This window comes from Lytechinus variegatus, chromosome 13, assembly GCF_018143015.1.
Source record: "Lytechinus variegatus isolate NC3 chromosome 13, Lvar_3.0, whole genome shotgun sequence".
NCBI classification, from domain to species: Eukaryota; Metazoa; Echinodermata; class Echinoidea; order Temnopleuroida; family Toxopneustidae; genus Lytechinus; species Lytechinus variegatus.
In genome coordinates, this window is record NC_054752.1 from 32,421,062 (window position 1) to 32,439,963 (window position 18,902).

Genomic DNA, 18,902 nt, shown 5'->3' on the forward strand with positions numbered 1-18,902 from the left:
ATCAGCAAAATTATATAAATTAATATAGATATAAACACTTTAACACGAATGTATATACACTATATAAACAATAGTAATTATATCAACTTTAAAATATTCAACGCTACCGTGGATATCATTAAATCAATATGAATTCAGAAGACATTTTTTGATGAGAAATTTAAATCGATTCAGAGTAGATGCCTCATTTATTACTCTGTCTAGAGAATTCCAGATTTTGGGTCCTGTGAAAAATATAGTTTTCCTCGAAAATAATGTTCTTGTTTTGGGTAAGTGTACCTTGCATTTATATAATACAAGACAGTAAAATGACTATCACTTACTAAGTGATAGTCATTTGACTCTCTGGTATTATATGAATGCAAGGTATTATTACTCATAAATTTATTTTGTAGGACATATAGGTACAATATTTTTATCTAGCTGATACATGACTTAGAATAGTTGTAAGCGGTACAAGTAAATGACTTTAAGGATACGTTTCTGACGAGACAATTAATCCGTATATGAGCTCTAAAGGGCATATTACATAATATTATCCTCAGTACTTTTTTTAAAGCAGAAATACTTTGTTTGAGACGCATTTCCCCATGCTAGAATAATAATAATAATAATAGGCATCTGTATAGCGCCATCTATCTAGAAATATTCTATTCCGAGGCGCGTTGTACTATTATTACCCCGGCTTTAGCTCGAGCTGCCTTTCAGCGCTCGTGCATTCAAGGAATTAATCCTGCCGGGTACCCATTCACTTCACCTGGGTCGAGTGCAGCACAATGTGGATAAATTTCTTGCTTAAGGAAATTACGCCATGGCTGGGATTCGAAACCACGACCCTCTGTTTCAAAGTCATGCAGAAGACTTATCCACTGGGCCACAACGCTCCACATAATATATATAGAATCCCATAATTAAGATATGGTAGAATTATTGTACAATACAACATGGATAGCGCCTGTGCTGGAAGAACACTTTTAAGTTTGTTGAGGATTCAAATATTTCTCGCAACAGTTTTGCAAATATTGTTGATCATTCCACGTAAGTTCGTTATCAATAGTAAGACCTAAAAATATAGGATGGATCAGAGCGAAGTCATAATTTATTGCTCAGTATTAACCTAATGGATGAGAAAATAGTCATCTCTTGTCGTTATCACCTTTCCTTTCCCCTTCCCAAGATCAATTACATTTCAATCAGAACGTGTATTGCCGAGTATTTAACGGAGCTTGAATAGAAGAGGCAGGGAGGGGTTCTCCTTTGCCCCCTAACGTGAACTTCATCTGTTCAGTTGACATATGTTTATGATGATTATCTTGGCGAGAGGAATGACAATCGAATTTCCTATACACGTCACGCGAGCCATGACCATGGCGACATGCTATTGAAATATATTTTTTACTTTGATTACAAATTTGTATTGCATGCCACCTATAACATGTATATAATAACTAGCGTGATCACGGTGGTGGTATATAGATGGATCCAGGGGTGGGGCGGAACGACCGAGACCCCCTCCCCCTTAATAGCAGCGCAAAAGGGTACGAAGAGTAACAGACGAATGATAAGGAGGGGAAGAGAACGGGAAATGCAAGGAGAGAGACTGAAAGGGAAAATGAAAACAAATCAAGAAAATAAGGAAGTTGGCAAATGGTAAAACTTTCAGGTCACTATATCTAAATAAAAATCCGCAAACACTTCGCGTTTAACTAACTGCATAAATCTTGTTCATGAGGATAACATGCAGTTAATAGTTAAAGAAAGGTAGCATTCTACCTAGTGTGCAGTAAAAAAAACTTGTCACTTTACAAATCCCCATTTTACATGTTTTAGGAAAGAATATGTCATGAACAAAATTATGTATGACCTGAAAGAGAATATCTTTTCCCAAATAATTTGATAACATATTTATGTGGCATGTCTTCGTGCTTGGATAACTAATAGGCATTCTTTGCAGTGATGTAAATTTTGATTTGCGCCAAAGTAAGGCATGACTGAAATATTATTCATGAATCCAGATGTCAATGATGTCATAATCCTATTAGGGTTGCATTACAATCCATTGCAAAACACATTTTCAATAATTAACATAAGAATTGTTCAATAAACACTTTTTTAGTATCAATTCTAAAGTTAATTTCTTGAAAAGGGATTTGCAAATATGTTTACTAAAGTAACTCATGTAAGTATTATGATCATCGGCCTCTGGATTCATTTATTGCAGCCATGCCTTACATGTACTTTGGCACAATCAAACTTTAGATTACTTCTTGATTATTCAAACATTGCAAGGGATTATCTAAGCATTAACACATACCTCATAAATATGGTATTACATTAATTGGGAGAAAATGCTCTTTCAGGCCATATTCATGACATATTATTTTCCTTAAATTGGGGATTTGTGAGGTGTAATTTTTTTTTTACTCACGCGGGTAGCGCGTTTCCGTTTTACACCCTGGCGAAGGCATTTTCCGGGAAAGTAGCCAAAAAGCGACTAGTGAAGAGTCTACGTCTACGTTTGTTTACATTATCAGCTGGGCGCGCGATCCAAAGTCCGCACCGAAGTTATCCGCAGAATACCGTACTTGCAAATGCAACTGAGCTTATACTTTCCAGGTTCAATACGAATGTTTGCCTTGATCATTTGCCTTGCCGATTTGCTGATGTCTGTCTTTCTCTCTATCTGTCTATATATCTATCTCTCAAATTCTATCTCTTACTGCAGTATATATCTATCTATATCTAATAATCTTCTCTGTCTCTCTCATTCTTTATCTAACATCTATCTATCTCAAATTCTCTATCTATCCATCCATCTGTCTGTCTTCCTCTATTTCTCTCTCTCTACCTACCTATGTAACTACAGTATCTATCTGTTAATTTGTCGCTCTTCTCTCTCATTCTTGATCTATCTGACATCTATCTATCTCTCAAATTCTCCAGCTCTCTCTCTATCCATCTGTCTGTCTTTCTTCCATCTATGAAACTACAGTATCGGTTAATTTGTCTATCTTCTCTGTTTCTCTCATTCTTTATCTATCTAACATCTATTTATCTCTCAAATTCTCTATCTCTCTCCCTCCCACTATCTATCCATCTGTCTGTCTTTTTCTCTATTTCTCCTTTTCCGTCCATATATCTATAACATATCTCCATCTCTCAAGTTCTCTCCCCCATCCATCTATCTATCTTCTATCTATTTTTGTATACAGTATCTATCTATCTGTTAATTTGTTGATAATCTTCCCTGTCTCATTCTTTATCTATTTAACATCTATCTCTCAAATTCTCTCTATCTCTCCCTATCTATCTATCCATCTGTCTGTCTTTCTCTATTTCTCTCTATCTATTTATCTATCTATTTTTATAACTTCAGTATCTATCTGTTAATTTGTTAATAATCTTCTCTGTCTCTCTCACTTTTAAATCTATTTAACATCTATCTCTCAAATTCTCTCTCTCTCAAATTCTCTATCCATCTATCTATCCATCTGTCTGTCTTTCTCTATTTCTCTCTATCTATATATCTATCTATGTATCTATCTATCTGTTAATTTGTCTATCTTCTCTGTCTCTCTCATTCTTTATCTTTCTATCTATCTAACATCTATCTATCTGTCTCTCAAATTCTCTATCTCTCTCCTTCTCTAGCATCTGTCTGTCTTTTTTCTCTCTCTCTCTTTGTCCGTCCATATTTCTATCTATAACATCTCTCTCTCTCCTCTCCTTCTATATATCGACCTCTCTGTCTCTCCCCCTCTCTCTATTTATCTATCCATCCATCTCTCCCTCTTTCTCTCTCTTTCTATCTATCTATCCACCTCTCTCTCCCTCTCTCTCTTTCTCTCTATTTCTATCTATCTATCTGTCTAATTTCTTGTCTCTATCTATTTATCAGTCTTCTATATCTATCTTTCGGCAGCTTCTAAGTGTATCAATCCATCAAACTTCAGTTTGTCTTTCCATTATAAGTATCTGTTTATTTTGATTTTGTCTGTCATTCTATTCATTTAGTTAATAATTTATTTTTAGAAAAAAAAACTATCATAAACAACGCGACTGCAAAAGCATGTTCGGATTTCACTCCTGACTGCCACATGAAGAGCCGAGGAACTCTGTGCTCTGATCAGTAACTGTGCAAATTGCATGCGGTGGTGGACTCGCCTGTGTCGCACGCTGCATGCAACCAGCGACGTGTGTAGACTCTTCACTAGTCGCTTTTTGGCTACTTTTCCGGAAAATGCCTTCGCCAGGGTGTAAAACGGAAACGCGCACGCGGGTATATAGGGCACATGAGAGTAATTCAACCGCGCGCAAAGCATGCCGGACAGGCGTAAGTAAAGATCACATGACTTTATTGATTAAAATAATTCATTAAAAATAGATTAAATGTTTGTATATCAAAAGAAAAACGATAGAGAAAATGCTACGTTCATACTCTTTCATAATTAAGGCGTTTGGGGAGGCTAGACTGCATTTTTGTATTTCATTTTAATTATTATTACCCACAATGCAGTTCTGGTTTTTGTGGCAATGAACTGGCCGAAATTATGGTTAGTCTTATTTCAGGCCATTTAACTTTTGATTGAGCTGGTCAAGTACCTGATTAACATATCAAGTCTTAATGTACTGTTAATTGTGACTAATGTCAGTGAATTAAAGCAAAATCTATCGAGGGATTGATTTTTAATGATTTTTTGATGAGCTATGATATAACACGTGAGTGAATGGGGGTCTGTAATACTCATGTGTGCCCTATAAGCTAGATCCTAGAGCATGACTTGTTGACTCGATTAAAAGACTTAGACATAACTATAGATGGCGTAATTTCTTTTAGATGCTCACAATTTCACCTCTCATCTTTTTCTAGACAAAGGGACGCACACCACTAACGGGATACGGCAATTTCGGGATTCCCCTATAGGTTTAGATAGACTAGAAATATTCACATAAAATCAACGGTGCATATCTGAACAGTTTTTTTTCATAATTATGGGCATATAGAGGGATTACTGTTAAGTCCCATGAGAGAGCAGTAATTTGTCAATGTTGGATTTTATGGGAACTTAATTTGTTACCCAAGTAACCCCGTGACTAAGCACTAGACTGCAACTAATACCCCTTTCATAAACCCAATTAAAATGAATTAGGCGGCTAATAGCAGCATAATTTGGTCGTAAAATTGGAGGAGGACAAGAGTTATCCGCATTACTCTGATGCTGCTATTATCCGCATAATAGCAGCATCGGGACAAGATTTTGAGTTTATGAACGCATTTCCAGTTTGTATGTAGTCTGCTGTTCAAACCCTTCACTCGAGTAACGGGTCTGAATTGCAGCCTACTCATACCTTGTGTACTGAAGGCCCTCTTGAAACAGCAAGTATTGTATTTTTAGCGTTTGGAGGATATTGGATGAACTACCAATGATGAAGGTTTGGATGGTGTCATTATTTAAGACTTATTTTTTGTGATTTTTTTCAAATCTCATTTTTAACACATGAGTCTATGAGGAAATAGTTGTGTGCCAATAGGTCCATGCCACTGATCTGAAACAGTGGTCCACGCTGTAAACAGACTGGCTGCTATGGTAAGGGGCCCCTTTTTCTTGATGGAGATAAATTGTGTTAAAGATACTTTTTTAAAGGATTTTGTACAACTGGGGCCTATATGATTAGGGGCCACAAATTTTGTTCATGAAATGCAGAAATAAACAAATAATACACTCTGATGAGCACAATAAGAAATGAAATAGATGATAACATCTACCCCAAAAAATCTCAAATGGATTAAGCAATAGATGAATGATATACAAATCAATGATTAGGGAAATCTGAAAAAGATGAATAGTAAAAAAAAATTATTAATGAATGGGACATTGTTATTGAGCAACTCATTATTGTGTAATTTTAAATGAGATAGTAAAGGTAAGTAACCCAATTGAAATCTAGTAGAGAATCATCACTTCGTCCATGGCAAGGGAGATAGAAATTTGAATCTAAAAAAAAAAAAAGGCAGTCGCTCCTGGGTGGGCTCGAACCACCAACCTTTCGGTTAACAGCCGAACGCGCTAGCCGATTGCGCCACAGAAGCTTACGGCACATGTGAAGAATTTAATAGTATATATACTTGTAACCTAAAAAGTTAAAAAATAAAAATGTCAATTCGTTTGTTTTACGAATGCTTTTTAAATTAGCATTTTTTATTCTGGAAGGTTACAGGTAAAATAATAATTACACCTATTAAATTCATATTTTTATATTTTTCTAGTATAATTCATTATATATTCATCTTGGCATTTTATTGATTACTTTAGTTTAAAGAGCCCACGAGCTCTAGCGCACGCGCACGTGAAGGCCATGTTCTTGCAATAGCAGCGCCAGAGGAGTGAAACAGCGCTTTGCGCCTATCCTCCCCGCTGGCCAGGCGGCCGGAGCTGCGCAGCTAGTGGTGCTGTGCTGCTATACTGTAGAGAGCAAGTGCACTGGTCATGCAGTGCTGAATGATGCAAGCGTACGAGTGCGTCGCGTCATTAGCTTTCGGATTTGGAGTGATGCCTTGATCGACGAGCTAAATTTGCTAGTGATTTTACACCAGTAACCTTGATCAATATCATTTTTTGTTGTATGGAGAACAATAACTTGATCAGAAACGTAAATATAGTATTGTGGAAAAAAAATTATAGCCATGATTTAGACAATATTTAGGCATTTTAAATTCACGGTCTGTATGATCGTGCCATCGCAGTGTGGAGAATGGACATTTCTAAATTATCTCAAACTGCTTTGTTTTGCAAATGTCGTCTTACTTTCGGAACGTGTTTCTTGATATAGCAGCAGCTTTTTCTCCCATGGCTCCTGGGAACATGAAGTCTGAATTTATTGGATTGCAGCGATCGAAGCTCACTGGTAAATCTTATGCTACTCGTAAATTGTATTTGAAAAATAGCGACGGTTCAAGCAACGAGAACGTGTCGCTTCCAGTCAACATGGACGACCAACATCGTGATGTGCACAACAACGCGGCCAACAATAACCCGTCTGTTGTTTTGAATGCTTCGGCGCTGGCCATGCCCCGCGATGTTATCGACAACACAACAAAGCCGAGTGACAATCCAAACGCACGATCGGGAGACGGCGGGTGTGCAGCAGTTGCCCCAACTAGTGCATCATCGCCGTGCAAAGTGAATGCAGAAAGTGAAATTTCCCATTTGAAAGTGCTTTCTATGTTGCACTTGGATGTTATTGAACAACAGCAGAAACAAATCCAAATGGTTGAAAGAGAGGCACAACGATTGCGTTTAGAAAATGAAACGGTGAGACTTAGTTACAAAAATGGCCCAGATCTAGCGAGGTTCAACTTCATAGTTCAAATTCAAATAAATAATAACGACTTTTACTGTAGTGTTAGTTTAATTTTAGTCACAAAATCTGGAGGTTACTTTTCATGTATTTTTTAGAGGGGAGGCAGGATGTGGCAGACATGAAATATATAGAAAGAATGGTACACAATTATTAAATAGGCAGTGTATACAGCCACACGCGTGTGTCTTTACCATCCAGCCACACGCGTGTGGTTATATCCAGAACACCTATCTGTGGATACCGCCACACGCCGCCAGTAATAACAGTAAAACACGTACCGCGGTATGTAGGTCTGACCGTCTATATCACGATCAAAATAACCTCATTTCTTCATTAAATTCTTACATTCTAAACCCCTTTGATTTCTTTAAATCGTTTCAATTTCATTCTCACCGTCTTCTTTCCTTGCTTTTCTTGTCTTGTTACAAAAGGCCGCCTGTTAAATAGCAAATTTCCACACTTTTTCTACTTGTGTCGATTCTCTACTGAATCTAGGCTATGTGCGCGTACGTACGAAACCCAAACTGTGTATGTCTACTACTGCGCTGCGCTAACGCTGTATGGGTCTGCCACCGCGAAGGAAGCCAGAATCGACACAAGTAGAAAAAGAGAATTTGCTGTTAAACAGACGACCGTTTGTAACAAGACAAGAAAAGCAAGGAGAGAAGACGGTGAGAATGAATTGAAACGATCTAAGGATATCAAAGGGGTTTAGAATGTAAGAATTTAATGAAGAAATGAGGTTATTTTGATCGTGATATAGACGGTCAGACATACGTGTTTTACTGTTATTACTGGCGGCGTGTGGCGGTATCCACAGATATGTGTTCTGGATATAACCACACGCGTGTGGCTGGATGGTAAAGACACACGTGTGTGGCTGTATACACTGCCTATTAAATATTAGCATGAGATGAGGCACGATAGCTCATTCGGTAGAGAGGGGGTTACGGATTCCGGTGACCTGGTTTCGATTCCCAATTGGTGCGCTTGTGCCCTTTGGTAAGGCATTTATCCTCATTACCAGGTCCCTCGAAAGTTGGAAAGGACTTTAAGACGTTGGTCCCCTGGTTGCTTGCTCTCAGGCATTCATGTTTTCTTACTAATCTTAGCAAAAGCAGTCGGGTAAAAAACCTCGGTATGACAGCCGAAACAATCAAACTAAATGGCCCTTTTTAAATGATGAAAATTGAACTTATTGACAGATTTTGGGATTTTTGTCTGAATATTTTATGTCCAACTGTCATTCAACTTTGAGTGAACTCAGTAGACCCCTATGGCCCTATCTGCAATCAGAGATGCCAAGTTCAAAGACCAGCTATGCGTGAGATTTTCTGTGAATCTGAGTGAGATCACAGACATTGTGTACAATGTATATGGGGATAGGCTGTGATAGTTGCGTGAGACAGAGATTTGAGGGGATGAACAAGAGTCCAAAATGCTTGAGTCTCACGCATAATGCGTGAGACTTGGTAGCTCTGTGCAATGTAGATCAATATTTTTAGGGTAAATTTTGTAATGGTATTGTGACTACCGGTATACCTCGATTTGATTTAAAATGGTACATATTTTTCTTCACCATTTTGACTTTGTTTTTTTAAATAATTCTTGAAATTATTTATAAACTATGTATGTAGTATGTTTCCTTTACTGTACAAATAGTGTTATATTTCAAAGTGGTGTCAGTCATCACATTGTAGGCCTACATGTACAAGAACAAAGATCTACATACAAACATAGATGATCATCTGATCATCCCCGATTTTCTGCATTTTATCTGCCTTTCATTGCACATTCAAGAGAAGAGACTTGCACTGCACATATGATGCAACCTGGAAGGCCCTTTCGCACTTATACATGTATGCAGTCAAATGATTGCAAAGTACATACATGTATAGGAGTAGAGGGAGAGAGAAGGTGGGGGGGGGATAAATTCATAATTCACTGTTTGTTTAATACAGAGATGCCAAGTTCAAAGACCAGCTATGAGTGAGATTTTCTGTGAATCTGAGTGAGTTCACAGACATTGTGTACAATGTATATGGGGATAGGCTGTGATAATTGCGTGAGACAGAACTTTGAGGGGATGAACAAGAGTCCAAAATGCTTGAGTCTCACGCATAATGCGTGGGACTTGGTAGCTCTGTTAATATGATTTTGAAATAATAAAAGCTATAAAGATTGTATGCCTTAATTTTGCTAATTTCAATATTGCTAAGGTGAGACCGCCTTTCTACTGTAAGGGGCAAATATACACTACAGCATTGGTGGGAAAAATTATATACCCAAGGCCAATGAGAGGGTTTTGAGTCTTGCTTTCTTGAGTTCATGATGTCAACCTGTGAAACCTACACTTTCTTCACCAGGGAACCTTTGGAAGCTATGTACACTCATTGTCCAGTGTCATTGATGTATAACATGTAGGGCTTCCAAACTTTTATACATACACTCATTCAATGGGATCATGCAATGAATCTGGTGTGCAGCCAAATGAGCAGTGCATCTTCTTTTGTTAGTAAGTGTTAATCCCCTCAGCTCATCCAAACACCTGAACAGCCAACATCCTGGTGTATGAGCTAAGCTAGATCTCTGAATGTCTGAAGCCGGGGGGGGGGCACTCGACCAAAAAAGTGGTGGGGGTGTGCCGCGGGCGAGACAAAAAACGGGGGCCTTGGAGCGGGCTTATTGTAAAAAGGAGGGTCCTCGGAACGGGCATCGGAACGACAAATGTTTGTGAAAACGGGGGTCCTTGGAACGGATCGCCAGCGTGTGAGCGCGTATGCATCCCTACGGAACGGTCATGCGTGCATGATGCAAATAGTTTGGCCTCCGCCGGGGGAGCTCTGCGGCCGCTTTTCACCAAAATTGCAGCTCATTCAATGCGATCGGAGCGGCGTAACGAAAAATATGCGATGCTTTGGAGCGGATTTCTCTCTTCTCTTTTCTCGATAAGAAGAAAATGCTATGCCTTGGAGCGGCTTTCTTTGTTCTTTTTCTCAACAAGGCAAAAATGCTATGCCTTGGAACGGAAATTTGAGTGTGAAAATGGGGGTCCCCTCCGCGGCACATACCCACTATGCATTATATACTGAGTGCCCCCCCCCCCCCCCCGGGGTCTGAAGTGTCCAGAGCTGGTCAAAGCTGCTTGCACCGTGCAATTCTATATTCAAATTATGGATTTTTTTAGGTTTTCTTGTAATGTTTTGTAACAGTAAAATGCTACACTGTATTATTATGAATACACACATAGTTGTTACAAGGCTCTCTTTTCTCCAGTACGTAACTATTTTTTTGTATTTATATTTCAATATAAGACTTTAGAAGAAGTACAAGTTTTAAGAAACATTCGTAATTGCTACTTATTGTTTGATATAGATATGTTTTTTTATCTACAACCGCAGTTGAAGTGTAGATTAGAGCGCATGAATAGAAGAACTCATCTCGCAGAAAAGGTTGAGCCTCAAACCAATAACAACAACAATCATCGCCCCATTGGAAGGCCCCGGAAGATTCTGGATTCCCCAGTGCAAAAAAAGTAGGTCCACTACTCCACTCATTGCTTGTTGTGTTGTGTGGTCTGATTTGTCTGCACAGGGACGTTTTTTTACTGTCCTGTTTATTTGAAATCATTTAGTGTTGAAGACATTGGAATGTTTGGGGGGATTTGGCTATTTTGGATATTCTGGCAGTGAAATTGTCCTCGGTTGTGTGTAGCATTCTAAAATCTTATAGTTAAATCTGCATAGGTTGACTGAGTCAAATAATTACCATAGTCAAGCAAATTTCAAAACATTTTACAAAGCATGATTTATTTAAGCCATCTATTGAGTCAAACAGGCTTAGCAGTCCCAAGAGATTGCATGTGTCTATTCTACCTCTTTTGTATAAAAATGAAAAAAAAAAAGAGAGATAGTTATAAAGATTAATCTAGATGGTATAATTACCAGTAACTGTGAAATGTATTTCATACATATTGAAATCTACAGGTATAGCAAGTCCAAGGGAGAGAAGAAAAGTGGTCTTTATGAACAGATGGTCTTTCTGGATTGGTTTCTGACTTTCTGTAAATGCATCTTTCGATGGGAATACTATTCAAGGGAGACCAAGTTTTTGGTCTTTATTTAGACATGTAGAAGGGTGGTCAGTGAATGTGCGACTACAGTATGCATGTATAGTAGGCCTAAAGGGGCCACGGAAGGTGGGGAGGGGCTGGGGGCTTCGGCTTGTGATTTTTTGCATGGTCAGCCCCCCCCACTTTGAAAACCATTCCGCGGCCCCTGGGCCTATGCCTTCATAATATATTTGCAATTATTTACCTTCATATTTTTTCATTTTCTAAAATTATCATGTTTCAGAGATCAACATAGTTCTGTTTTACAAATGAATCTCTACTTCTCTTTCAGGAAGCGTAAGTCAGAGCTAGACGTGTCGATCAACAGCACCGGGAAGCAGTCAACAGGTCGAGGGGTCAGCACCCCCATCAAAGACAACAACGGCAACCTCAACTCCAGCATCTCATCGGTACGCTCCACCAACACAGAACTGAGCAAGAAGCAAAGAAGGGCAGAGAAACTTGCCAAGAAGGAGGAGAAGAAGAGCACAGGTAGACAGGACAGTAAAGAGTCTAAGGAGGATGAAAAGTTTCATCGAACAGAAGTGATGTACCCTTGCTTGAGTGACCTAAGGGTCCCCCAGTCTGTTCTCCTAGATGAAGAATCTGTAATGGGTGAGTATAAATGTGTAAAGGTTTTCTTGTTTGGAGTCTGCCTGTATATAAGTCACCCTCCCTATCATGTTATTTATTTTTTTTGTGGGGGGGGGGTTGGGGAGGCAAGTGTATCTATGAAAATACGATCAACACATGTAACTGATTCTTTTATGCAAGCTGCTCTTGAACCTGCCGAGGAAAATACTTAATTGATTTTCATATTAAAGCCAAGTTTCTGTAGCTGCCGCAAACAATGATTTCATGTGAAAATTTTTGAACTGAAGATTGTTTGTCACCATAAAATAACTTGGAATTATTTTCTTTCTTCCTTACAGTTCCTTCATGGAGGGTCATCAACATTCCACCACCAAGTACATCGTCAGATGCTCCAGAGGTAAAGGACTCCAAAATGTGTAGTTTTACTTCATACTATGCTTTTGATAGTACTAAGAGGGCCTTAGGCTTAGCCATGTATATGTAGTGGAATATACTTTTTTTGATTCACTAATCCCTCTAAACACATAGGGTAAAGGTTGCCATTTGATTTTAGTAAAAAGAGGGTAGTATTAATTCTAAAGTTGGGTTTGAGGACAAATTCTGTTTGGTAGATAGTAGATTTTTTTATGGGAGCAAAACAAGCATTCGATGCCATTGAAAATGTTATGGGATATAATAATAATGATATTGTTCTTTTATATAGCACAGTTACTGTATGCATATATTTGTACTCTAATGCGCACGGTACTTGGTACAATACTATTACCCCGGTTGATTATGTGCTGAAGGAATAAATAATAACGGTCACCCATATTATGAAAGTTAAGCCTCACATTACAGAATATCTTTTTACTAATCCATCTTATTTTACAAACTGTCTTTGGTTTTAGCAGGAGTGCAGCGACGCTGTCTTTGAGCAGCGCCATAACAAACTGGAACAGGACGAACGGAAGCGGAAAAGGTGGGACATTCAGAGGATACGAGAGCTTAGAGAACATGAGAGACTTGTTAATAAACAGAAGCAGAGAGAGTACGCTCAATGGGAGCATATACTCACCACATTCTACCCTGGAGAAAATGATGGTAAGCTTGCAGAATTCTCATTTGGTCTCATCCCACTGGCCATTTATTTCTGAACTCTGGTTTGATAATTTGATTTAAACTCGGGTCTAGTGTTCTGGTTTGACTATAAATTAGCCAATTATGGCATAAATCTTGAATACATGTCCAGTTTAGCCGCTCATTTTCGTCCATATTTTATTTTCATTTCAAACTATAAGAGAGTTCTAAAATGAAAATTGTCAAGTTGATTATAACTGATGAGGGAAATATAATAGATATAGACGTTAGGAAAGAGCTTGTACCTCCCTCATGAAAGTTCATTATATTTTTCTCTTTATACCTGACGATCTCGAGGGATGTTGTAGGAAATGGCTTTGCAGTTGATTGCATTTATCAACTGCATTTGAAGTTGGTTGGATCAATCAATTTTGTTTATCGCAGTTCAACTGATATTTTCTGCTACAAGGAGCAGACTAGCAGTCAATTGATAATTTATAGTCACATGTGATTGCAAGACTGATTGGCCCGAATTCACAAAAGTGGTTTTTAAAACCATCAGTTGAACCCATGGTTTATGCAGATTTCCTGTATAAATTACATTTATTTACCACGCATAGTTAAAAATGTCCAATGCTGATGCGCTTTTGTCACAGTGCGCCAAGTTGATGCCTGTTGGCATGGTGATCAGCGCTATTTTATTCATGAGTCCACTGTTTTTTTGTTTTTTTTTTAATTGAATAAAATAGCGTACTTAACCATGGTAAATACTGGTAAGCACAATTAATACAGGAAATCTGTATAAACCGTGAGTTCCAACAGATGGTTTGAAAGCCACCTTTGTGAATTCAAGTCATTGATTTTGTACCTGAAACTGACTGACAGGTAGCATCCAGTCACCCCTTCCATTTCATGTATTTCAGTAATCTTAGATAACCCAACCAAAAAAGAATCATTGTCACTAATCAGAGCTTTCTTGCTATCACTATATTCTAGCCGAATACATCGAGATGAGTGATACGATTCCAGTCATCACCTTTGGTGTACAGGTCCCAACAGTTAAACCAAGGTAAGTTTACCTGGGCCCAGTAACATGAAGCATGGTAATTGATCACGAGGCTGATTTCTGTGATTGATTGCATTGATCATTGTGTGTGATTAATCGTAAAAATCAACCCCACGATCATTCGCTAAGCTTTGTGTTACAGAGCCTTGCTGTTTCATGAAGATGATTGTCGATTATGCATGAATGTTATTATTTCCTTGTACTTAAAAGTACCTCAAATTTATCTTCTTGGAAAAATAATTTATGGTGGGAGTAAATTTCTAAGAGCAACGCCAATCAAATTTTGAGTAGTGATTAAATTTGGATTAAGATACCTGTTGACAGCAAGAATTTTAATCTACAAAGATATGAGGCCGGTCTCTTTCTACTCTAGTTGAAAGCATCCTTTCAGAATATAAGATCCAGGTTCTCATACTTTAACTTTGTTCCTCCCTCTTCCTATAGTGAGTTTGAGTTACCGTGGTTCGATGCGAAGCAGCGGGAACGAGACGAACAGCGGAGACAGACGAGAAGGATGACCAGTCGGAGATAGCAGAAGTCCGCCAACCAGTCGATGGCATTCACTCGTATTCCATTTCATTTGGGTTGTAGGGTATAAATGCGTCACCATACACTCTCTTTGTTGCTACAGCAATCATTATCTTTGACTAGTAAGAGCAGCTTGGGATACACTGAGCTCTGTTCATAAGCTTGTTATAATGGCATGTTACTGTGAAACGCTACATGTATAAGCTGCTGAATTCCTGCAATGTTTTTGGCCAATACCAGTATGGTATTGGTGTTAAGTTTGTTCTTAGCATTCGATATTGATAACAGGTATTATGATATGGCCCATAGAGTTTGTGACCCTGGCAGCTTTAGTCAAGATTATATTTACTGCACATGTTATGTGGATACTGGTAGAAACAAATTAATAATTCTTCCCAAGTATCATATATCTGTGCTCGTAGTGAGTTTTGAAGCTGTACCTGTATGTGCAGATATATTGCAGATGTGGAAGTTCATCATCAAATCAGCAAAATCTAAGTTTAAACATTATGCAGTATTGCAAGTTTGTCTTGGGCACTTTAACAAAATTGTGAGATGCTTATGACAATCTTTCAAAAAAGAATCACACCAAGCATCTTTTCAATCCTTAACCTTTTATTTCTGCTTAGACAAAATAATGAGAGATTAGGAACGTTGCTGTGAAACTGTGCATTCAACATGATGATGGTGATCAATAGCATTTGTATAGCGCCATTTATCTGTTAAAAAAAAATAATACAATTCAAAGGCGCCGACATAGCCACAGAAAGGTTGTGAGATGCTCACCTATGATCAGTCCCAATTCAAATTGGAATCGGGATGAAATGTTTGGCTTTATTCAAGTTTCCAAGGGGAGGGGGTATGGATGGGGTGGCAGTGTTTGGGCATAGGGAATGAGAGAGAAGATATTATCTTTCTACTACCATGTCCATATTGGACTTGTGTAAATATATTTCATCTTGTACATTAAAGTAATGATACTTGTCTATTTTTGTGTATCAAATCAAACTGTAAATTCATGTAAATTTGTAAAATATCAATTATGTAAAATATCACAACAAAATGAGCACAAGAAAATGGCCGTAGTATAGTGAGAATGGAAGTCAGTATAGTGAGAATGGAAAGTCAGTATATTCGGTTAGAGAGGGTGAAGTCGTTGTAGGAATGTAAGTGAATGTTCTTCAGAATTGTACTTTTCTAAGTCATGGAAGATGGTTGTAGAGAATTGGGCTTTTATGAAAATTGCAATTATAATTTACTGTACATCGCAATAGAATGAGAATAAATTCTTGACGATTTAAGGTGTGGATCATTGACATTGTCGGTGGTGATCTGATTAAATATGGCACTATTACTAGGGTAAGCGTAAACATTGGCGGCCTGGAGTGGTGGATCTCGCTGGGTTGTATACAATACCGGATGAGTGATTCATAAAGCTGTTCTTAAGTTCAGAGCAACAAATGGTGAACATTTCTTGCGCTCTAAATAATCACCAATGAACATTTAATGTTCAATATATTTTACAAGAAAGGATGACCAGTCGTTCTTAACTTAAGATCAGTTTTATGAAATGGCCCCTGGTACATAATATCACGTGGGTGTTTCATACAGTTGTAACGTGCAAGCAACTTAAGTGACTGGTGACCCATTCTACAAATAAAACCAACACAAATGAAACTGTAGTATATCATTTACCACAAAAAAATAGTGACCAGTTACGAACAACTTTATCAAACACCCACCAAGGCTGGTATTTGTTGTGCCCAACCCTCTTGGGTATAATGTTGCTGGATCCACTTGTACAAGTATAGATATTCTTATGATACATACACATGCATCTTCATTAAAGCAGGTTTCCTTTTCAATTTTTTGTTAATGCAGATTTCTGTTATAGGTGTTAAATGGTACATTAACTGCTTTAGAATTATTCCAGACATGACCAAATGCTGTAAAAAGTGATAACTTTCTTTTTTAATGGATTTTGATAGAAGTTATCATTGGATGACTGAGATTGTCTATCGTTTAAAAAAAAGTGTGATAAATTTGCAGCCTCGGCATTGGGACAACATGAACATAACCAATTATTATTTTCATACAGTGTACATGTAGTCGTTTATGTCACCCTTTTTTTCCAACTGCACAAAATAACCTTTTTTTCTGAGTTACATCATTTTGTTATGTGGAAACATTGGTAGTCCACAATGATGAGCAGTGCACAAAATTTGTACATAAAGGTGTCTGTAGCATAAGACACTTGGACATAGAATGCACCTTCATGATGTAATACTTATGGAACATTACAAATAAATCTTTTGACTTTTGTGACACTGGAAGGGTTAATCATGGTGGGGTGAATCTTTATTAACACACAATATGGGCAGATTATGTTGTTTTTTAAAGTAATGTCTGTAACACCATAACTCAATTTGACATGCAAGAAATACCACATGCTCTACTGATATTGACTGGAACTCATAATAACCATGGCTGTATTGTGTATAATTGTATTACATTAATTCCTAATTGAAAACAAAATAGCTTTGTCTTGATTGGTATTGAAATTGGAAAAGTGTAATGACTGTTGTACAGAACTACCCATAATTCATGTGAGTATTTAACTGGAGCTTTTTTAAGCATTTTTTCTTTTATTTGGGTGAGTTGGTAACTTGGCAAGTTTGGTAACTGCTAACATTCTTGTTGATGGTGTCTTATTCATATCATATGTATCATTGGATTACACACATTACGTCATTCTTTGTAAATAAGAGCTGTGAAATCTTGTGCCAAGTAATTCCTTTGTGCTTAGAAAATGACTTGAGATTTTTCAAGACAGTTTATTGAAGTATGGTACAAAAATTAGATAGCCTACTGTTTTCCAATTTGATACTGTATGTTACCCAATTATATAAATAATAGTCTACATGTAATAGTTCCATTGTTAAGTTTCTTATCTTGGCTGTTTTCATTTTTTTTTTCACTCTGAATATTTTTGGGGAGAAATCATGTACATTAAGTGTAATATTGTAAAATCAGAGATAAGAGTTTTTACTCAAAGTTTGTATGGATGTGACGGTATGGATTTTTAAACCAACTTGTAAAGTGTTAATTGTTGGAATTTCATTAAAGAAAGTTCGCATTTCTTGTTGCTCAAACCACACTGCCTTTGCATTATTACTTTGATTGCTGTTGTGTTGAGACATGAGCTGAGATATTTTTTTAAAGCAGGTATTTCTGCATTTATTCATAAATCAAATTTACAAATTTATAACAATGATATAAAATCAAACATACGTAATGATCAAGTTACAAAGGTGACAATTGTATGGTAGTTAAGTAGATATAGACATAATTCATGTAAACAAAAACAAATTTAAACGCAGAGGCCAGCTATGGTAAGCTGAAAGCTTGAAATAATAGCAGCCGGGGGAAAGAGATGATAAGAATTTAATAATGATGATAGTATAATAATAAAAATATACAATAATGTAGTGTGTGATCCATAGTTCACTCTATCATGGCATTATTATGATGATAAGCATCGAAATAAACAATTACAATACAAATACGGTACATACATGTATTGTTCAAACAGAGAAATTATGACATTTTGTCCCTCTCATGGTAATACAATGTTTTCAAAATGGATGCCAAATTTAGGCTACAACCTGAAAATACATGTAAGCCCCTTCAATAAATTTAATGTTTTTCTTTCTTATACCTTGAATATATAATTTTAGCATTTAGGTCAGTTCAGTGCATCATAAACAATTCCCAGCAATCTCGCAGTGAGCCAGCTTTCTGTCAGATTTCTTGGGCATTGCCTATTTGCTTGTAGGAACATGTCTCAAATTGGAATTTTCATATCGAAGTTTATACTAGTAGCCCTCTGGTGTCCGTTGTATCCATTTTGCAAACCAAACTTGTTGATGTCAACAGTTTTTCTTTCAAGAGCTCTGCCTCTGTAAATAATACATAATAATTTTAAAAAAAGAAATGCAGTATGTTAGAATATTACAAGACAGAAAACACTCCTTGCTTCTGGTTGCATACAGTTAATTTACTTTTCATTTTCATAACATAAATGGTTATTTTTTTTGGGGGGGCAGGAGTCACAGGATTCACGAATCACAGATTAGGTATATCATCAAAGAAATTATCTATCTTCTATCAAAGGTTTTCTGA

The 18,902-nt window shown here is 37.3% G+C and overlaps 1 protein-coding gene and 1 non-coding gene across 3 annotated transcripts; one reads left to right on the plus strand and one right to left on the minus strand.

Moving 5' to 3' along the window:
• Positions 1-6,017: 6,017 nt before the first annotated feature.
• On the minus strand, positions 6,018-6,091 carry TRNAN-GUU. Its single transcript has one exon. It is a non-coding gene; the product is annotated as a tRNA-Asn (tRNA).
• A 261-nt stretch (positions 6,092-6,352) lies between these two features.
• On the plus strand, positions 6,353-15,811 carry LOC121425932 (male-specific lethal 1 homolog). Of its 2 annotated transcripts, none has more exons than XM_041622041.1 (7): positions 6,353-7,313; positions 10,764-10,897; positions 11,766-12,088; positions 12,406-12,464; positions 12,958-13,150; positions 14,123-14,195; positions 14,637-15,811. In XM_041622041.1, the coding sequence occupies exons 1-7, from the start codon at positions 6,795-6,797 to the stop codon at positions 14,722-14,724; spliced, it is 1,389 nt and encodes a 462-aa protein (XP_041477975.1). In that variant the 5' UTR covers positions 6,353-6,794; the 3' UTR covers positions 14,725-15,811. The 2 variants fall into 2 exon arrangements, with proteins under 2 accessions (XP_041477975.1, XP_041477976.1); XM_041622042.1 differs by having other exon boundaries at positions 6,356-7,313; positions 12,961-13,150.
• Positions 15,812-18,902: the final 3,091 nt, after the last annotated feature.